Source organism: Esox lucius, chromosome 19 (assembly GCF_011004845.1).
Source record: "Esox lucius isolate fEsoLuc1 chromosome 19, fEsoLuc1.pri, whole genome shotgun sequence".
Taxonomy (NCBI): domain Eukaryota; kingdom Metazoa; phylum Chordata; class Actinopteri; order Esociformes; family Esocidae; genus Esox; species Esox lucius.
In genome coordinates this window covers 46,656,021-46,672,733 of record NC_047587.1, presented here as the reverse complement: position 1 = coordinate 46,672,733, position 16,713 = coordinate 46,656,021, and the positions used below count along the sequence as shown (strand labels likewise).

Sequence of the window (16,713 nt, the reverse complement as noted above, 5' to 3'; positions counted from 1 at the left end):
AGACAGTCTGTCAGATATGCCCAGTAAAGGAAACAAATTATTTGTTTAATAAATGTATTCAAATTTGAATATCTTAACATCTGAAGCTGACAGGGAGGACAGATCAAAGAGACCCACGTGAGGGGGGCATCAAACACACTACAGCTCTTCATTTCTATTGCAGAGGGAAACACCTTGTTAAAATATGTATATACCATGAAGTTTCAGCCATGAATTATGTATGTATGTGAAAAGTCAAGATGTTTTTTCATATATTTACATATCATCTGTAATGTACTACACAGGAGTTTAGATGAATACTGTTGTTTTACAATCAATTTTAAAGTAACAATTAACTTTTGGTCACTAAAAGCAAACAAAATAGATAAATTACAAGTACTCCACTGTGACTACCTACAGCATAAGTCCAAAACTGATTCCATGGAGGGACAAGTACAGTGGGGAGAACAAGTATTTGATACACTGCCAATTTTGCAGGTTTTCCCACTTACAAAGCATGTAGAAGTCTGTAATTTTGATCATAGGTACTCTTCAACTGTGAGTGACGGAATCTAAAACCAAAATCCAGAAAATCACATTGTGATCAAATACTTGTCATGAAATAAATTGCAAATTAATTATTTAAAAATCATACAATGTGATTTCCTGGATTTTTGTGATTTCCTTTAGATTCCGTCTATCACAGTTGAAGTGTACCTATGATAAAGATTTCAGACCTCTACATGCTTTTTAAGTAGGAAAACCTGCAATATCGGCAGTGTATTAAATACTTGTTATACCCACAGTATATGCTGGTTTTTACTGACAAAATGAGGACAATCAGGTGAGCGGACACCCTAACTAAATAGTGACCTTAATAATCAATCAAGTACAAGGTAAGAGCAAAAACCTACTACAAGGTAAGATACTCCACCCTTCTTGGAACTGGTTTGACAAATGTGAATTAAAGCATATCCATGGTAATCTTATTGAAGTATAACCTGTGCATTATGAAAACAAAAGAATAATACATAGCTTTTTATAAAACAAGATGAGGACAAAGAAACATATTTCACCATCACACGGCTGGGTACCAAAATTGCAACATACTGATAACTATTCATGTTACATCTAATCCTAGAAAAAACACCACGGAATACCAACAAATAAAAACAAAAAACCTATCAAGAAAATATGTATGCAGGAATCTATACTAGACTTAAAGGAACTAATGCATAGATAAAATATTAATAAATGGGTTCATAACCATTCCATTTGATTATACGATTTGTAAGAAAAATATTGTGCTAATACTTGTGAAAAACCACTGACTCCTATTTTCAATGATGATTGAGGAATTAGCTCGTTAGTACCTGCTCATTTTAGCTCTTAACTCATGAGTAAGAGCGCTATGCGTTTAAAAAAAACACCAATCGAGTTATGAACTTAAACGCATTTTAAATATGAGCTTTTCCCCACTTTGCTCTTGGTTGTCCCAAATGATAACAACATAGATGTTTAAAATATGGCTTTATAAAAAGTCAAACAATACTATGAAAAGAATGAGCATGCCATGTTGCCCCTGAGTTTATAAGTGCAATGTGCATCAGATTGATTTCCTTTTTTAAAAGACAGAATAAATAGTTACAAAAACAACAAAAAACATGTGTTGGTAGTGGAGTGGCTTTAGCCTTCAGTGTTAGTATTCTCAATGTGAATGTTCTTCTTGTGTAAACAGGCAGTAAGAAAACCCTGGATGATGACATAAAAAAAATTACAGAAAAAGAAGGGAATATCTGTGACTCTTCCGGATGGACTCCTCCATGTCTGTGCCCTAATGAACACCACCCAGGTCATGGTAAAGTGAACGGCTATTGTTCCCAATAATTCAATGAACAAGGCAGCGAGTTCTGGCAGCTGTGCTTTCTTTAGATCATATAGTTCTTCTTAAGAACCTCCAAGTACTGCTGGGTGGCCCTGATCACCGGGTCCTGCGCCACACTGAGACCCATACCCAGGCTTATAGGGGAGCCCGATGCAGAGCCTACCGGAGGCACTCTGGCTGAACCCTCCAGCTCTGCTGTGGCTGGAGACAAGAGTGAGTTAGTGAGAGAGCTGTCTTTTCTATGGCATCATGTAATGTATTCTAAACAGGTTTGAATCCTGATTGGTTAAAAGCTGTGGTATAACATGCAAATAGCATTTTTTTGTTATAATTGCAAAGGTAACAGGTACAAAATAAAGAGGTTATCTTATATTGTTAATGTGTTTTGCCACTAATATTAGATACAATTTTAACTGAATGAACAAACAAACGCTTTAAATACGTTATATATTTACTAAATGTAAGCATGTAACACCCAATGCCCAATGGTTAAAATAAACAGAAACGAAGAGAGGCATTTATAAAAATTATGTTTCCGCAGCAGATGATGCACCTTATAGAAAAACATAAGCAAATGCTTTAAATTAATGTGCCAAACCTCTAGGACCTTTTAAGTCATAACATGCACCACAAAGGGAGTTTATACATTTTGTAAAATATACTCTATATTTACTATATTAACGTGTTAGAGCCCCACTATTTTATCAAAGACCCAGCCTGACTTTTGTAGTGGTAAGCAAATTCATCTACTGATATGTTCATACAATGTGAGAATGGACACAATTCATAAATAGCCTTGCCCGATGTTTTCAGTTACTCTACATGGCCATTCATTCATACATTATTACATTAATTGTTATAATCTGTAAATTAATTGTTTGCTTTTCTTTGATTGGAATTGTGTACATTGGTAGAAACTGCTGATTTGCTATAGAACCTGACGACTGAGATTGGAAGCACCTGAAGTCACTGATAAATGGTGTTTGAAATATGAATAGAACAATTACACACACAAGGCAAAAGCAAAATATATAAAAATTTTGCGTTTCTAATTAATTTGTAAAAAAAAGAGAACCAGACAAAACATGAAGCAAGCATGGTGCAATGTATTGAGTGTATACAGTGGGGATAACAAGTATTTGATACACAAAATTCCAGAAAATCATGATTTTTAAATAATTAATTTGCATTTTATTGCATGACAAAAGTATTTGATCACAATGTGATTTTCTGGATTTTTGTTTTAGATTCTGTCACTCACAGTTGAAGAGTACCTATGATAAAAATTACAGACTTCTACATGCTTTGTAAGTGGGAATCCTGCAAAATTGGCAGTGTATCAAATACTTGTTCTCCCCACTGTATACAAAAAATAGCATCAATTTTTCAAAATATTCTCTATATATCCCGCATTTGAAATTATACAGGTTAACCTTATCATGTTTCTTTATAACACTTACCATGGTCCAACTCCTTTGATATGTTTCTCTCTAATTCATTTTGCACCTAAAAAATTAGAGAAAGCAAATATTGCAGTAAGCCACAATCTGTGCAGTTAGCTTTCAAACATGATTATATACATCTGTATATTATTATTTTTTATAAGGGGTATGCTTCAATGTTACATAAAATACGTAATGATGCCATCTGATGGGAGATAAGCATTATTCATGCTTATGAAATGACAGGACAAACAAATAAAATATACAAATCTATTTGTTATTTAGTGCAAGTGAACATGTTGGCAAAAGGTGCTTGATGAAAGTCAGAAAACATACTGCAATTAACACCCCACAACTTGAAAGCAATGCACTGCCTAAGAATATTTAGAAACCAAAGATTTATAAGCAAAAAAAAAAAACACTAATTCAATTACACTAGACAAACTGAAAAGTTGTCAATGTCTGAATCTACTGTTGAAAGGCATTTATGATACAACTCCATATAATGTCAATCACTATATACCCAATACAAGATCCACTGGTTAAAGCAAATTTAGAAACCCTCTAAGGTCTCACTCCCTATCTGAGATGTATACAGCAAACTTTCTCCACAGATAGCCTAGCAACTGCTTTGCTAGACATGATCGATGGAATTACCATCACAATTTACACTAGTATCAAGAAATTCTTGCTGCGTCAGAGGGGTGTCGTAAGGCCCAACACATGCATGTGTAGCATTTTTTTCAGACCTCTGTCCTGGAAGGTGTATAACTTCACTGTTATTTTACCTGATAAGTAATGTGAAAATGTATTTACCCCCACTTCCATGATTTCTTTTTATTGCATATTTATCACACTGAATGATAGCCTTTAAATGTGTATTTTATTGAAAAGTAATTTTTTTCTTCTTCAACTGTGAGAGACTTCAATTGTGAGAGACGGAATCAAAAACAAAATTCCAGAAAATCACATTGTATGATTTTTAAATAATTAATTTGCATTTTATTGCATGACACATTTGATCCCAAAGTGATTTTCTGGATTTTTGTTTTAGATTCCGTCACTCACAGTTGAAGAGAACCTATGATGCCTGCAAAATTGGCAGTGTATCAAATACTTGTTCTCCGCACTGTACTCTAAGGTCTCACTCCCTATCTGAGATGTCTACAGCAAACCTTCTCCACAGATAGCCTAGAAACTGCTTTGCTAGACACACTCAGTCAAAAATCCCTTAACCAAAATCTGGGGTTGTTCCTCTGTTCAGTTTGCCGCAGGTACTGACTGGAATCGACTACAGAAGAATATTAAATGATTAACAGAAAACTATTAAATGTTTGTTACCACATCCACTTTAAAAGAGACATGTAACTGCTTCATGTGATGTGTCTATTCACCAACTGCCATGTTGTCCAATTGTTGTCTTTGCCTATTATCTAAACATTTGTGCCCTACTGTATTTGTTCTTTTATATTGTCTGCTACCAGGCCCATGTTTTAACAAAGAAAGCTGTCATGCTTTGTCTTTATGTGCTTGGTTTTAATGTTGTTTTTTGTTGATACTGGGTTATTGCCATGTTTGTTCAGTCTGTGTTTTCTATTCATTTTTTATAGCCTATGTTGACTACAACAATTGTCATAACAAAAATGTAATTTAAATAACATTCACATAATATGGAAATACAATTATATATTTTGTGGTGTAAATTCTGAAACCTGATGCATTCTTACTGATTAAAGGACTGAGTCCCTTTGTTTGGATGTGAAAATGAATGTGTTAGAGAGAGATCTGGTATTTGTCCTAGGGGGCATTTTTGATTGGTAACAGTAGATTATAGTAAATAATAAATCTGTAGGTTGTCCAGGTGCTTTAGGTCCCCCTCAAGGGTTGAGGAGGATACCCAGATAAGGAGGACAACATGTGACTTGTTTGAAACCTAGGACATGTGATAGAACAAAGGGAATGAGTTGTATTGACATAAGACAGATGGACAGCATCTTACCACACCCCTTTTCCTCCCTTATATACTGATAATTGACCTGTATTGAGTTAGAGACTCCTCGGACGATTATGTTTGTTAGCGTTTGACGCGTCTCTCTTATTTGCAATTAATTAATAAACTTTTAATTGTGCCTCTGTTTCTTACTCCTTTTAGAGTGTCGATCGATGGATTTACCATCACAATTTACACAAGTATCAAGAAATTCCTGCTGCGTCATACATGCATGTGTAGCATTTTTTTCAGACCTCTGTCCTGGAAGGTGTATAACTTCACTGTTATTTTACCTGATAGGTAATGTGAAAAGTATCCATGATTTCCTTTTATTGCATATTTGTCACACTGAATAGTTTCACACTGAATGATAGCCTTTAAATGTGTATTTTCTTGAAAAGTAATTTATTCCCGGCAAAAGATATCCTCTAAAATATATTTGTCACTGCGAAGTGCAGTGAAAGCCCAGAGTTTACTGTAAATTAACAAAACATACACCCATCAGCCATAACATTATGACCACTGACAGGTGAAGTGAATAACACTGATAATCTCGTTATCATGGCACCTGTCAGTGGGTGGGATATATTAGGCAGCAAGTGAACATTCTCTCCACAAAGTCGATGTGTAAGATGCAGGAAAAATGTCCAAGAGTAAGGATCTGAGCAACTTTGACAAGTGCGAAATTGTGATGACTAGACGATTGGGTCAGAGTATCTCCAAAACCCACAGTGGATTTGCAGTTTGTTGCTTATGGGACTGCGTAGCCGCAGACCAGTCAGGTCTGTCCACAGCCGAAAACGCCTACAATGGGCATGTGAGCATCAGAACTGGACCATGGAGCGATGGAAGAATGTGGCCTCGTCTGATGTACCACGTTTCCTTTTACATCACATGGATGGCCGGGTGCGTGTGCATCGCTTACCTGGAGAACACGTGGCACCAGGAAGCATTATGGAAAGGAGACAAGCCGGCGGAAGCAGTGTGATGCTTTGTGCAATGTTCTGCTGGGAAACCTTGGGTCCTGCCATTCATGTGGATGTCACTGACACGTACCACCTACCTAAGCATTGTTGTAGACCATGTGCACCCTTTCATGGGAACGGTATTCCCTGATGGCATTGGCCTCTTTCAGCAGGATAATGCGCCCTGCCACAAAGCAAAAATGGTTCAGGAATGGTTTGAGGATCACAACAGCGAGTTCAAGGTGATAACTTGGCCTCCAAATTCCCCAGATCTGTGGGATGTGCTGGACAAACAAATCCGATCCATGGAAGCCCCACCTCACAACTTACAGGACTTAAAGGATCTGCTGCTAACATCTTGGAGCCAGATACCACAGCACACTGTGACCTGGAAGGGTGCTACATCCCCCTGAGATGGCTACAACCATGAGCAGCGATGGCTCTATCTGCTGGTGGAGTCGGGAACTCCACCCGTCAAAACATGGCATTCCCGCACACCTGAGACTGATCAGGGTTTGATGACCTGAAGGGTTTTAAGGACTAGAGACACTGTTAGTGGGAGAGGGGTTTTGTTGGGAGACAAGCTGCGGGTTGTGCGTTCTGGGAAGGACCAGACCGCTCCAGTATCGTATCCAGTGAGGAAAACGGAAGGCTGGAAACACCACCAGACATTAGAAGGACTTACAACTGGAATAGCCTTGGGCTAGGACACCCAGTAAAGTAAGGTTGAAAAGACTGTTTACTTACCTGAGGAAATCAGGATTACCGCCAAGAAGAGGCGTCATTTAAGTTTTCTGTTGAAGGTAGACCTGACCTTGAGTTACCTTTTTGAATTTGACACGCTGTTTCTGTTAATCCCTTAGAACTAAAATAAAATCCTTGTTCATACTTGAGCTTTGTGTCCTCGCACTAATTGAACAGTCCCGCTAAGAGCTGTGTAGCCTCTCATGACGTCACATATGGTGGAGGATGCGGGCACTGCTCAAGCGTTACATAGTGCATGTCTGAGGAGGATACTGAAACGTTGATTATCCGCTTTTCCAAATTGGCCATAGACCCCTTACATAACGACATGGAGGAGATTCTGAAAAACCTTATTGCGGGCCAGCAAGCCCAGATGCAAGCGAATGCGGCTCTCTTGGAGGAGCAAAAGAGAGCCAACCTTCTGAAGGCAGAGGAATTGCAGCTGCAGAAACAGATGGCTGCCCGGAAGGTCCGCCCAATACAGGCGAGTGACTTTATATCCAAGATGGGGGCCACGGATGACGTTGAGGCGTACCTGCATGCCTTTGAAGCTACGGCCACTAGGGAAGCCTGGCCCAGGGAACAGTGGGTGGGACTGTTAGCCCCTTTCCTAACGGGGGAATCGCTGAATGCTGTTCGGGACCTGGGCCCTGACCAGGTGACTGACTATGATGTCCTGAAGACGGATGTCCTCAGCAGAAGTGGGCTCACCAAGTTTGGTATGGCCCAGCGCTTCCACAGCTGGACCTTCCAACCAGGCCATCCTCCCCGTGCGCAGATGCACAAACTGGTCCGGATCACGCGGAAATGGCTGGAACCAGAGAAGAACCCGGCGCCTGCGGTAGTGGAGGCCATTGTGGTGGATCGTTACTGCCTTATGAGGCGAAACGGTTCATCAGTCAACAGGCCTTGACCATGGCCGATCTAACCGTGGAAGCGGTGGAAAAGTACCAAGCCACCACAGAGATGCTGCGGGCTTCGAGAAAAGAACCCAGGAGTCCGTTTCCGCCACCGACAGGAGGAACCCATCCAAAGAACCCCAACGTGTCCAACCCAGCCACTTCAGGAGCTTTCCGGGCTCCAGGGGGAGCCAGAAACCAGCCGGGTCCGGGGAAACTACACCGGGAAAGCGAAACCCGGGTGTGTTACCGGTGTGGGGAGATGGGACACATCTCCTGGCAGTGTGGGAAACCGGCGGATGAGCCTATGCCCACTGCCGAGTACCCCGGAAGCGGAGAGGTAGGACACATCCTGAGAATACTCAAGTGAAACCCTCAGAAACCCTCACGCACTCCCGCCTGTGCTCTTGCAGGGTTGACAGCTGCCCAGGCTGACACAGAGACTGGTCCAGACACGGGAGGAGAGAACCAGGCCCAAGAAAGTGGTCCGATCTCCAGTGAGGAAGACCTCCAAGGCACCAGAGGACTGCCCCCTCTCACAGGCCAGTATGGTACGGCCCAGTTACAAGACCCCACTCTCACAAATGCTTTAAGAAATGTACAGGTGTTAGAGGGAGTAGTGCTAGGGGATAGGACAAGCCCTACTTACCCCCATTTCGCAGTGTGCCGGGGGCTGGGGTATCAGATAGTAAAGAAAAATGATGAAGTGCATGAACAGCTCCTCGTACCACAGCCCTATCGGGCCACCGTACTTAACCTAGCACACTCGCACCCCCTGGGGGCCCACGTAGGGGCTGAGAAGACTAAGGAAAGAACCCTGCAACGCTTCTTTTGGCCAGGCGTACACAGAGAGATAGAGAATTACTGTCGTAGTTGCCCGGAATGTCAGCAGGTGGTGCCAAAGCCCACGTATAGAAACCCGCTCATTCCCTTGCCAATTATCGGAACTCCTTTTGAGAGGATTGGATTGGACATAGTTGGACCCTTACCGAAAAGTGCCAGGGGGCATCAGTACATTCTGGTCATCCTGGACTATGCATCCCGATACCCTGAGGGAATCCCGCTGAGGAAGGCCACATCCAGACAAATCGCCAAAGAGCTGTTCCTTCTCTCAACTAGTCTGGGAATCCCAAAGGAGATTTTGACGGACCAAGGGACTCCATTTATGTCCAGGGTGATGAAAGAACTTTGTGCTTTACTGAAGATCAAACAGCTGAGAACCTCAGTCTACCACCCCCAGACGGATGGGTTAGTCGAACTTTTCAACAAAACACTAACATCCATGCTGCGGAAGGCCGTTGGAGAAGATGGGCGCAACTGGGATCAGCTTCTACCATACCTACTTTTCGCAGTAAGAGAGGTACCTCAGTCTTCTACTGGTTTTTCACCCTTTGAGCTCCTGCTTTCCTACAGACCCAGAGGACTGCTGGACATCGCCAAGGAGGCCTGGGAAGAGCAGCCATGCCAACAGCGGACCTTGATCGAGCATATCGGGGCCATGAGGGAGAGAATGAAGACCATCTATCCCATGATGGGGGAACACATGGAGACCACTCAACAGCAACAGCAAGCCTCCTACAACCGATCTGCTCAACCCAGAGAGTTTAAGCCAGGGGACAGAGTGCTGGTCCTGGTGCCAACCGTGGAGTGTAAATTCCTGGCAACCTGGCAAGGGCCATATGAGGTCATCGAACGGGTGGGAGAGGTAAACTACAAGGTGAGGCAACCGGATAAAAGAAAACCTGAGCAGATTTATCACGTTAACCTCTTAAAGAAGTGGCACGCCAGGGAGGTGCTGTTCAGTTGTCTACCCCCCACAGAGTCCAAGGAACCGGTGCGAGAAGAGGTTCAAGTGGGTCCAAGCCTGTCCCCACATCAACGACAGATGGCCCTGGAACTGGTGGACCGTAACCAAGATGTTTTCTCCTCCCTCTCCGGGCACACGGAGGTAATCCAACACGAGATCCGCACTGTGCCTGGCAAATCGGTAAACCAGCGCCCGTACCGTGTGCCGGAGGCTCGTAAAGTGGCTATTCAGGAGGAGGTAAGGAAGATGCTGGAGCTGGGAGTGATCGAAGAGTCCCAAAGCGCCTGGGCAAGTCCCATTGTGCTGGCCCCCAAACCAGACGGGTCTGTACGGTTTTGTAATGATTTTCGGAAGTTGAATGAAGTGTCTGAATTTGATGCATACCCAATGCCTCGGGTAGATGATTTGATAGACTCCTTAGGGCAGGCTCGCTTCCTAACCACTCTTGACCTCACTAAAGGCTACTGGCAGGTGCCCCTGACCCCGGCGTTGAAGAAGACTGCCTTTGCTACACCGGAGGGGCTCTACCAGTATACCCGGCTCCCATTTGGTCTCCACGGAGCCCCTGCCACGTTCCAACGTTTGATGGATCGAGTCCTTGCTCCCCACAAGAGGTACGCAGCAGCCTATTTGGATGATGTGGTCATACACAGTCCGGATTGGGCCAGCCACATACCACGAGTGCAAGCTGTGATTGATTCGCTCAGGGAAGCGGGGCTCACCGCGAATCCAAAAAAGTGCAGGCTGGCCTTCAGCGAGACGAACTACCTGGGATACACCATTGGACGAGGGTTGGTCAAGCCTCAGGAAGCCAAGTTGCGGGCCATACAGGACTGGCCACAGCCCATCACCAAGAAACAGGTGAGGTCATTTTTGGGCCTAGCTGGCTACTACAGACGTTTTATTACGGATTTTGCTACCATAGCTACACCTTTGACAGAGCTGACAACCAAACGCCACTCACGGATGGTGAGGTGGAACCCGGCGGCGGAGGCAGCATTTGTCAACTTGAAGCGGGCTCTGTGCTCCAGTCCGGTCCTGGTGGCGCCAGACTTCAAGAAAGAATTCACTGTCCAGGCGGATGCTTCAGAGGTGGGGCTGGGTGCGGTACTCGCCCAGGAACATGACGGGGAGGAACATCCCGTTCTCTATATAAGCAAGAAGCTACTCCCAAGAGAGAAGAACTACTCCACTGTGGAAAAGGAATGCCTTGCTGTTACCTGGGCACTGGAATCCCTGCGGTTCTACCTCCTGGGCCGGCGTTTTACAGTGGTGTCTGATCATGCCCCTCTGCAGTGGATGGCCAGGAACAGGGAAACCAACAGCAGAGTTACCAGGTGGTTTTTGAGCTTACAGGCATTTAACTTTACTGTTCTCCACAGAGCGGGCAAGCGCCACAGCAATGCGGACGCCCTCTCCAGGCGGGACGCCTTTCTCGTCTCCTTCGCCCCGACGAGGACGTCGGTCTCGAGGGGAAGGATGTGTGATGACACGAGAGGCTGTGTCGTGGAAGGGTGCTACATCCCCCTGAGATGGCTACAACCATGAGCAGCGATGGCTCTATCTGCTGGTGGAGTCGGGAACTCCACCCGTCAAAACATGGCAATCCCGCACACCTGAGACTGATCAGGGTTTGATGACCTGAAGGGTTTTAAGGACTAGAGACACTGTTAGTGGGAGAGGGGTTTTGTTGGGAGACAAGCTGCGGGTTGTGCGTTCTGGGAAGGACCAGACCGCTCCAGTATCGTATCCAGTGAGGAAAACGGAAGGCTGGAAACACCACTAGACATTAGAAGGACTTACAACTGGAATAGCCTTAGGCTAGGACACCCAGTAAAGTAAGGTTGAAAAGACTGTTTACTTACCTGAGGAAATCAGGATTACCGCCAAGAAGAGGCGTCATTTAAGTTTTCTGTTGAAGGTAGACCTGACCCTGAGTTACCTTTTTGAATTTGACACGCTGTTTCTGTTAATCCCTTAGAACTATAATAAAATCCTTGTTCATACTTGAGCTTTGTGTCCTCGTACTAATTGAACAGTCCCGCTAAGAGCTGTGTAGCCTCTCATGACGTCACAACACCTACAGAGGTCTAGTGGAATCCATACCTCGACGGGTCAGGGCTGTTTTGGCGGCAAACGGGGACCTACACAATATTAGGCAGGTGGTCATAATTTTATGGCTGATCGGTTTATGTGAAATGGTAGATGTTGAAGATACAATGTATCCATTTATAGGCACTACAACACAAAACGTATTATATTTAAGATTTATATTCATACTGTCCATATTCACTATAATTGCTTCTAGTCACTATTGTTATGTATATTTTTGTTATTTTGTTACATATATGTCTTAATTACCATGTACAGTGGGGCAAAAAAGTATTTAGTCAGCCACCAATAGTGCAAATTCTCCCACTCAAAAAGATGAGAGGACTGTAAATTTCATCATAGGTACACTTAAACTATGAGAGACAAAATGAGGAAAAGAAATCCAGAAAATCACATTGTAGGATTTTTAATGAATTTATTGGTAAATTATGGTGGAAAATAAGTATTTGGTCAATAACAAAAGCTCATCTCAATACTTTGTTATATACCCTTTGGTGGCAATGACAGAGGTCAAACGTTTTCTGTAAGTCTTCATAAGGTTTTCACACACTGTTGCTGGTATTTTGGCCCATTCCTCCATGCAGATCTCCTCTAGAGCAGTGATGTTTTGGGGCTGTCGCTGGGCAACACAGACTTTCAATGGGGTTGAGATCTGGTGACTGGCTAGGCCACTCCAGGACCTTGAAATGCTTCTTACAAAGCCACTCCTTCGTTGCCTGGGCTGTGTGTTTGGGATCATTGTCATGCTGAAAGACCCAGCCACATTTCATCTTGAATGCCCTTGCTGATGGAAGGAGGTTTTCACTCAAAATCTCACGATACATGGCCCCATTCATTCTTTCCTTTACACAGATCAGTCGTCCTGGGCCCTTTGCAGAAAAACAGCCCCAAAGCATGATGTTTCCACCCCCACGCTTCACAGTAGGTATGGTGTTCTTTGGATGCAACTCTGCATTCTTTCTCCTCCAAACACGACGAGTTGAGTTTTTACCAAAAAGTTCTATTTTGGTTTCATCTGACCATATGACAATCTCCCAATCCTCTTCTGGACCATCCAAATACTCTCTAGCAAACCTCAGACAGGCCTGGTACTGGCTTAAGCAGGGGGACACGTCTGGCACTGCATGATTTGAGTCCCTGGCGTCATAGTGTGTTACTGATGGTAGCCTTTGTTACTTTGGCCCCAGCTCTCTGCAGGTCATTCACTAGGTCCCCCCGTGTGGTTCTGGGATTTTTGCTCACCGTTCTTGTGATCATTTTGACCCCATGGGGTGAGATCTTGCGTGGAGCCCCGGATCGAGGGAGATTATCAGTGGTCTTGTATGTCTTCCATTTTCTTATAATTGCTCCCACAGTTGATTTCTTCACACCAAGCTGCTTACCTACTGCAGATTCAGTCTACCCAGCCTGGTGCAGGTCTACAATTTTGTTTCTGGTGTCCTTTGACAGCTCTTTGGTCTTGGCCATAGTGGAGTTTGGAGTGTGACTGTTTGAGGTTGTGGACAGGTGTCTTTTATACTGATAACAAGTTCAAACAGGTGCCATTAATACAGGTAACGAGTGGAGGACAGAGGAGCCTCTTAAAGAAGAAGTTACAGGTCTGTGAGAGCCAGAAATCTTGCTTGTTTGTAGGTGACCAAATACTTATTTTACAGAGGAATTTACCAATAAATTCATTAAAATCATACAATGTGATTTTCTGTATTTTTTTTCTCATTTTGTCTCTCATAGTAGAAGTGTACCTATGATGAAAATTACAGGCCTCTCATCTTTTTAAGTGGGAGAACTTGCACAATAGGTGGCTGACTAAATACTTTTTTGCCCCACTGTAGATGTCGCGTGCCATGTCACAAGAATATCATTGTTCAGAATTAAGCATATTATTCACTTCACAAAAATCTGTAAAAAGGAAATGAAATTAACAGAAATGGGCTACTGAAGTAAAAATGATCCCAAACCAACAGTTAGCGTATTTTCCCGCTGATAAACTGCAGCTTATACACATTTTGAAAACATTTTCAACCACAGCTACTTATGTAGCAAATATGATACAATTAGTGTTACAGTTTTCAAAAATGTATTTTATTCTACAACAAATTAAAAATATAAAACAGATGTTTAATATTAATGTCCAATGTATGTACGAGTCATAATTGACCTTTCGCAAAAGCCCAGCCTATCTTAGTTACGGTTGCTACGCCTGTCAAGCTGTGCTTCTTTGTAAGCAGCAACTACTGTAAACATCCAAGCACGGAGTAACATATTACCAGTCAGTGCATGTGATTCGTTTTGGAGGAATAACTCCACGATATACTCCAGATCAAGGCATTGCAATATGCAATTGAGGGATTACAATATTCAGTGGAAGGATATTTTTACAACATTCTGATAAACAAGGAAGGGGACACTAATTGAAACAAGCAGACAGATCTCAATCAAAGAATGAGAAACCCCATGAACTCAAATGTGACCAGCACAGACTTGTTGACCAGTCATGCTCTTGCACCGCTCGGTAAGTTCTGTTTATAGCTATTATTGAACTCTTATCTGTCAACATCATCCTATAAAATTCAGCGGAAAGTCGCCTGTTAAAGTTAAGTCTACGAGTGCCCCAACGTAACAAGCTAATATCAGGGTTAGCTATCTAGCTAACATAGTAGCAGCAAGTAAGTTGTATAGTCATGTTAGCACAAATAACTATAATGTGAGCATTAGATAACATTGTTGTCTAATAATTATGTATAAATATTGACTAAAGCATTTCACAACCCCAAGAGGTGTCACTGTAAATGACTCCCCCCTCTAAACCTTTTGGGTATCTGCAGTCGGATTTGCAGCAGGTGCCGTAGCGAAAACACAGTTTCACCATTAACAACAAAAGCTTGGCAGACCTTCTTCAAGTAGTGACCGGTTCCTTAGGTAGGATTGGACAAGGACCATTTGGAGGAGGGGTTTTGCGAAAGTTCAATTCTTTAGGCAAATGCGGTTTATATATTGTGAGGTTAATACTTGGGTTTGTATACACAAAAAGTTATAAAATGAATGGTGTGGTTTATACACGGTGCAGTTATAAACAGGGAATTACAGGATATGTTACTGAACCACACTATGATCACAAATGGGTTCCAAGAAATTCAGAGAAGGGTTTTGAGGAATTTGTCACAGATTTCCACCATTTTAAATTTGTCACTGATTTCGACCATCTTTGAATTCTACTGTAATATGCAAAATCATGTTTGTCATCTGTGACACCAAGACAGGCATGGTTACAGCCATACATTTCTCTCTGACAAGTAGAATATAGAGTCATATCTCTTCTGTATCTGCCATTGTTCCGCTGTCAGAAATGTAATATTTGCCAAACTGAATGAGACTGCACTAGTTGACAGGAACTATAATGTGGCAAAAATTGTATCTTTAATTTAACTTATGCATCGCCAACCAGTACCCCTCGTCTAATTCGCTGCCCTTCATTGAAAATGAATAGGGCCCTGACATTTTAACGCTTGAATCGGAAGCAGTTTCAAACATACCCTAACATGCTCCAAAAACAATTGATTGAGGCAAACATGGGCCAATAGGAATGTGAGTGGAAAGGTGCGGTGGAAGGGGAAATCAAAGGGCAGCAGAGGTAGATGACTAGGCAGTTAGCTACCACACAACTACACACCTGGTCATGAGTCTGGCTGAAGACAGGACAGGTGAGAGACAGACTTTTGAGCTAGAAGCTGAAGGAGTGAGAAATCCAAGAGGTTAGGCACAAAGTAGTACTACAAAAGAACTAAAGAAGAAATGGAAGGGACATGTGACGAAGAATAGAGAAGAATAGATGTGATACAGAACAGAAAGTTATAGTGATATACAGGTTTAGTAAGAAGAGACCAAAGAGAGCACTCAGAATAGAAAGCAGAGCATTAGTAAGGCATTAACACTAGAACCTTAAAATTCCTAAGCCAATTAGGGTTTGAGTTTGTAATTAAAATAAATCTATTATTTTGAAAGCTACAACCTCTTCCTTTTATGATTTTTCCTAAATAGGTGTATTAGGTGTAAATATGTCTGCCGCCATCAGAATTCTAAACTCACAAACTGAAAACTATTTAGAAACAATTTACCTTTTTTTACTCCATACTCAACCTAATCCACTAGAAAGCACACACCACTTTGCGTTGGTACCCAGACAGGCCTTAATCGGTACCCAGGCACTTATCACCCCTCACTAAACGAATGACAACAATGGATGAATGGGTGATACCCCCAGATAAAAGATCAGAGCCTTGGTTGAATTTGAATGAACTTAAGATGAGGATGAAGAGGTGTAATGTTGAAAAATATGGTAGCAGCATGTCCCAAATCCTTTTACCTCTAGGCTTAGTAATCAAATTTAATCCATAAAATTACTGTTTTTATTAAGAGAGAAACAATATATGAAACATAGCCTTGCATCGGTCAGATTTTCTCTTATTTATACAGAATATTCAGCTTTTTATGTAATTCATCCATTTTATTACACAAAATAATTATTAGCAAAATAAAATATGATTCCTTAATTATTCCTTAAAAATATCCTTAATTATTCAACAAATGAATTATTAGGGTAACATAATACAAACAATATCCCTGATAATTCTACAAAAGTATTACACATTACGGTTTTTCATTAGGAGAGAAACAACATATCAGACACAGCCTATCATTTGTCAATTAATTGTCTGAATTTTCAAAGATTCAGCTTCTTATGTAATTTATCAAAAACTAAATAATAACGAAGAACACCAATGAAGACTGTGTGCATCTCCATTCTACCCGTACAGCACTAATGTCACATCAATTTTTCAGCAAGATGCCTTGATACGATCTCAGCAGCGTGTCAATTTCATTTTCTCGGTA

General features: G+C 42.1%; 1 protein-coding gene across 5 annotated transcripts in view; it reads right to left on the bottom strand.

Annotated features, from left to right (window-relative positions):
• Positions 1-563: 563 nt before the first annotated feature.
• Positions 564-16,713, bottom strand: part of si:ch211-272n13.3 (ankyrin repeat domain-containing protein 26) — a 101,877-nt gene continuing 85,727 nt past the window's right edge. For 3 of the 5 annotated variants that reach the window (XM_020044214.3, XM_034288037.1, XM_034288036.1), the window contains 2 exons: positions 3,325-3,370; positions 564-2,065 (listed from right to left, as the gene is read on the bottom strand). In XM_020044214.3, coding sequence (XP_019899773.2) covers positions 1,908-2,065; positions 3,325-3,370 — 204 coding nt within the window. In that variant the 3' untranslated portion in view covers positions 564-1,907. The remainder of the gene's footprint in view (positions 2,066-3,324; positions 3,371-16,713) is intronic. The other 2 variants (XM_034288038.1, XM_034288039.1) reach the window with 1 other exon arrangement.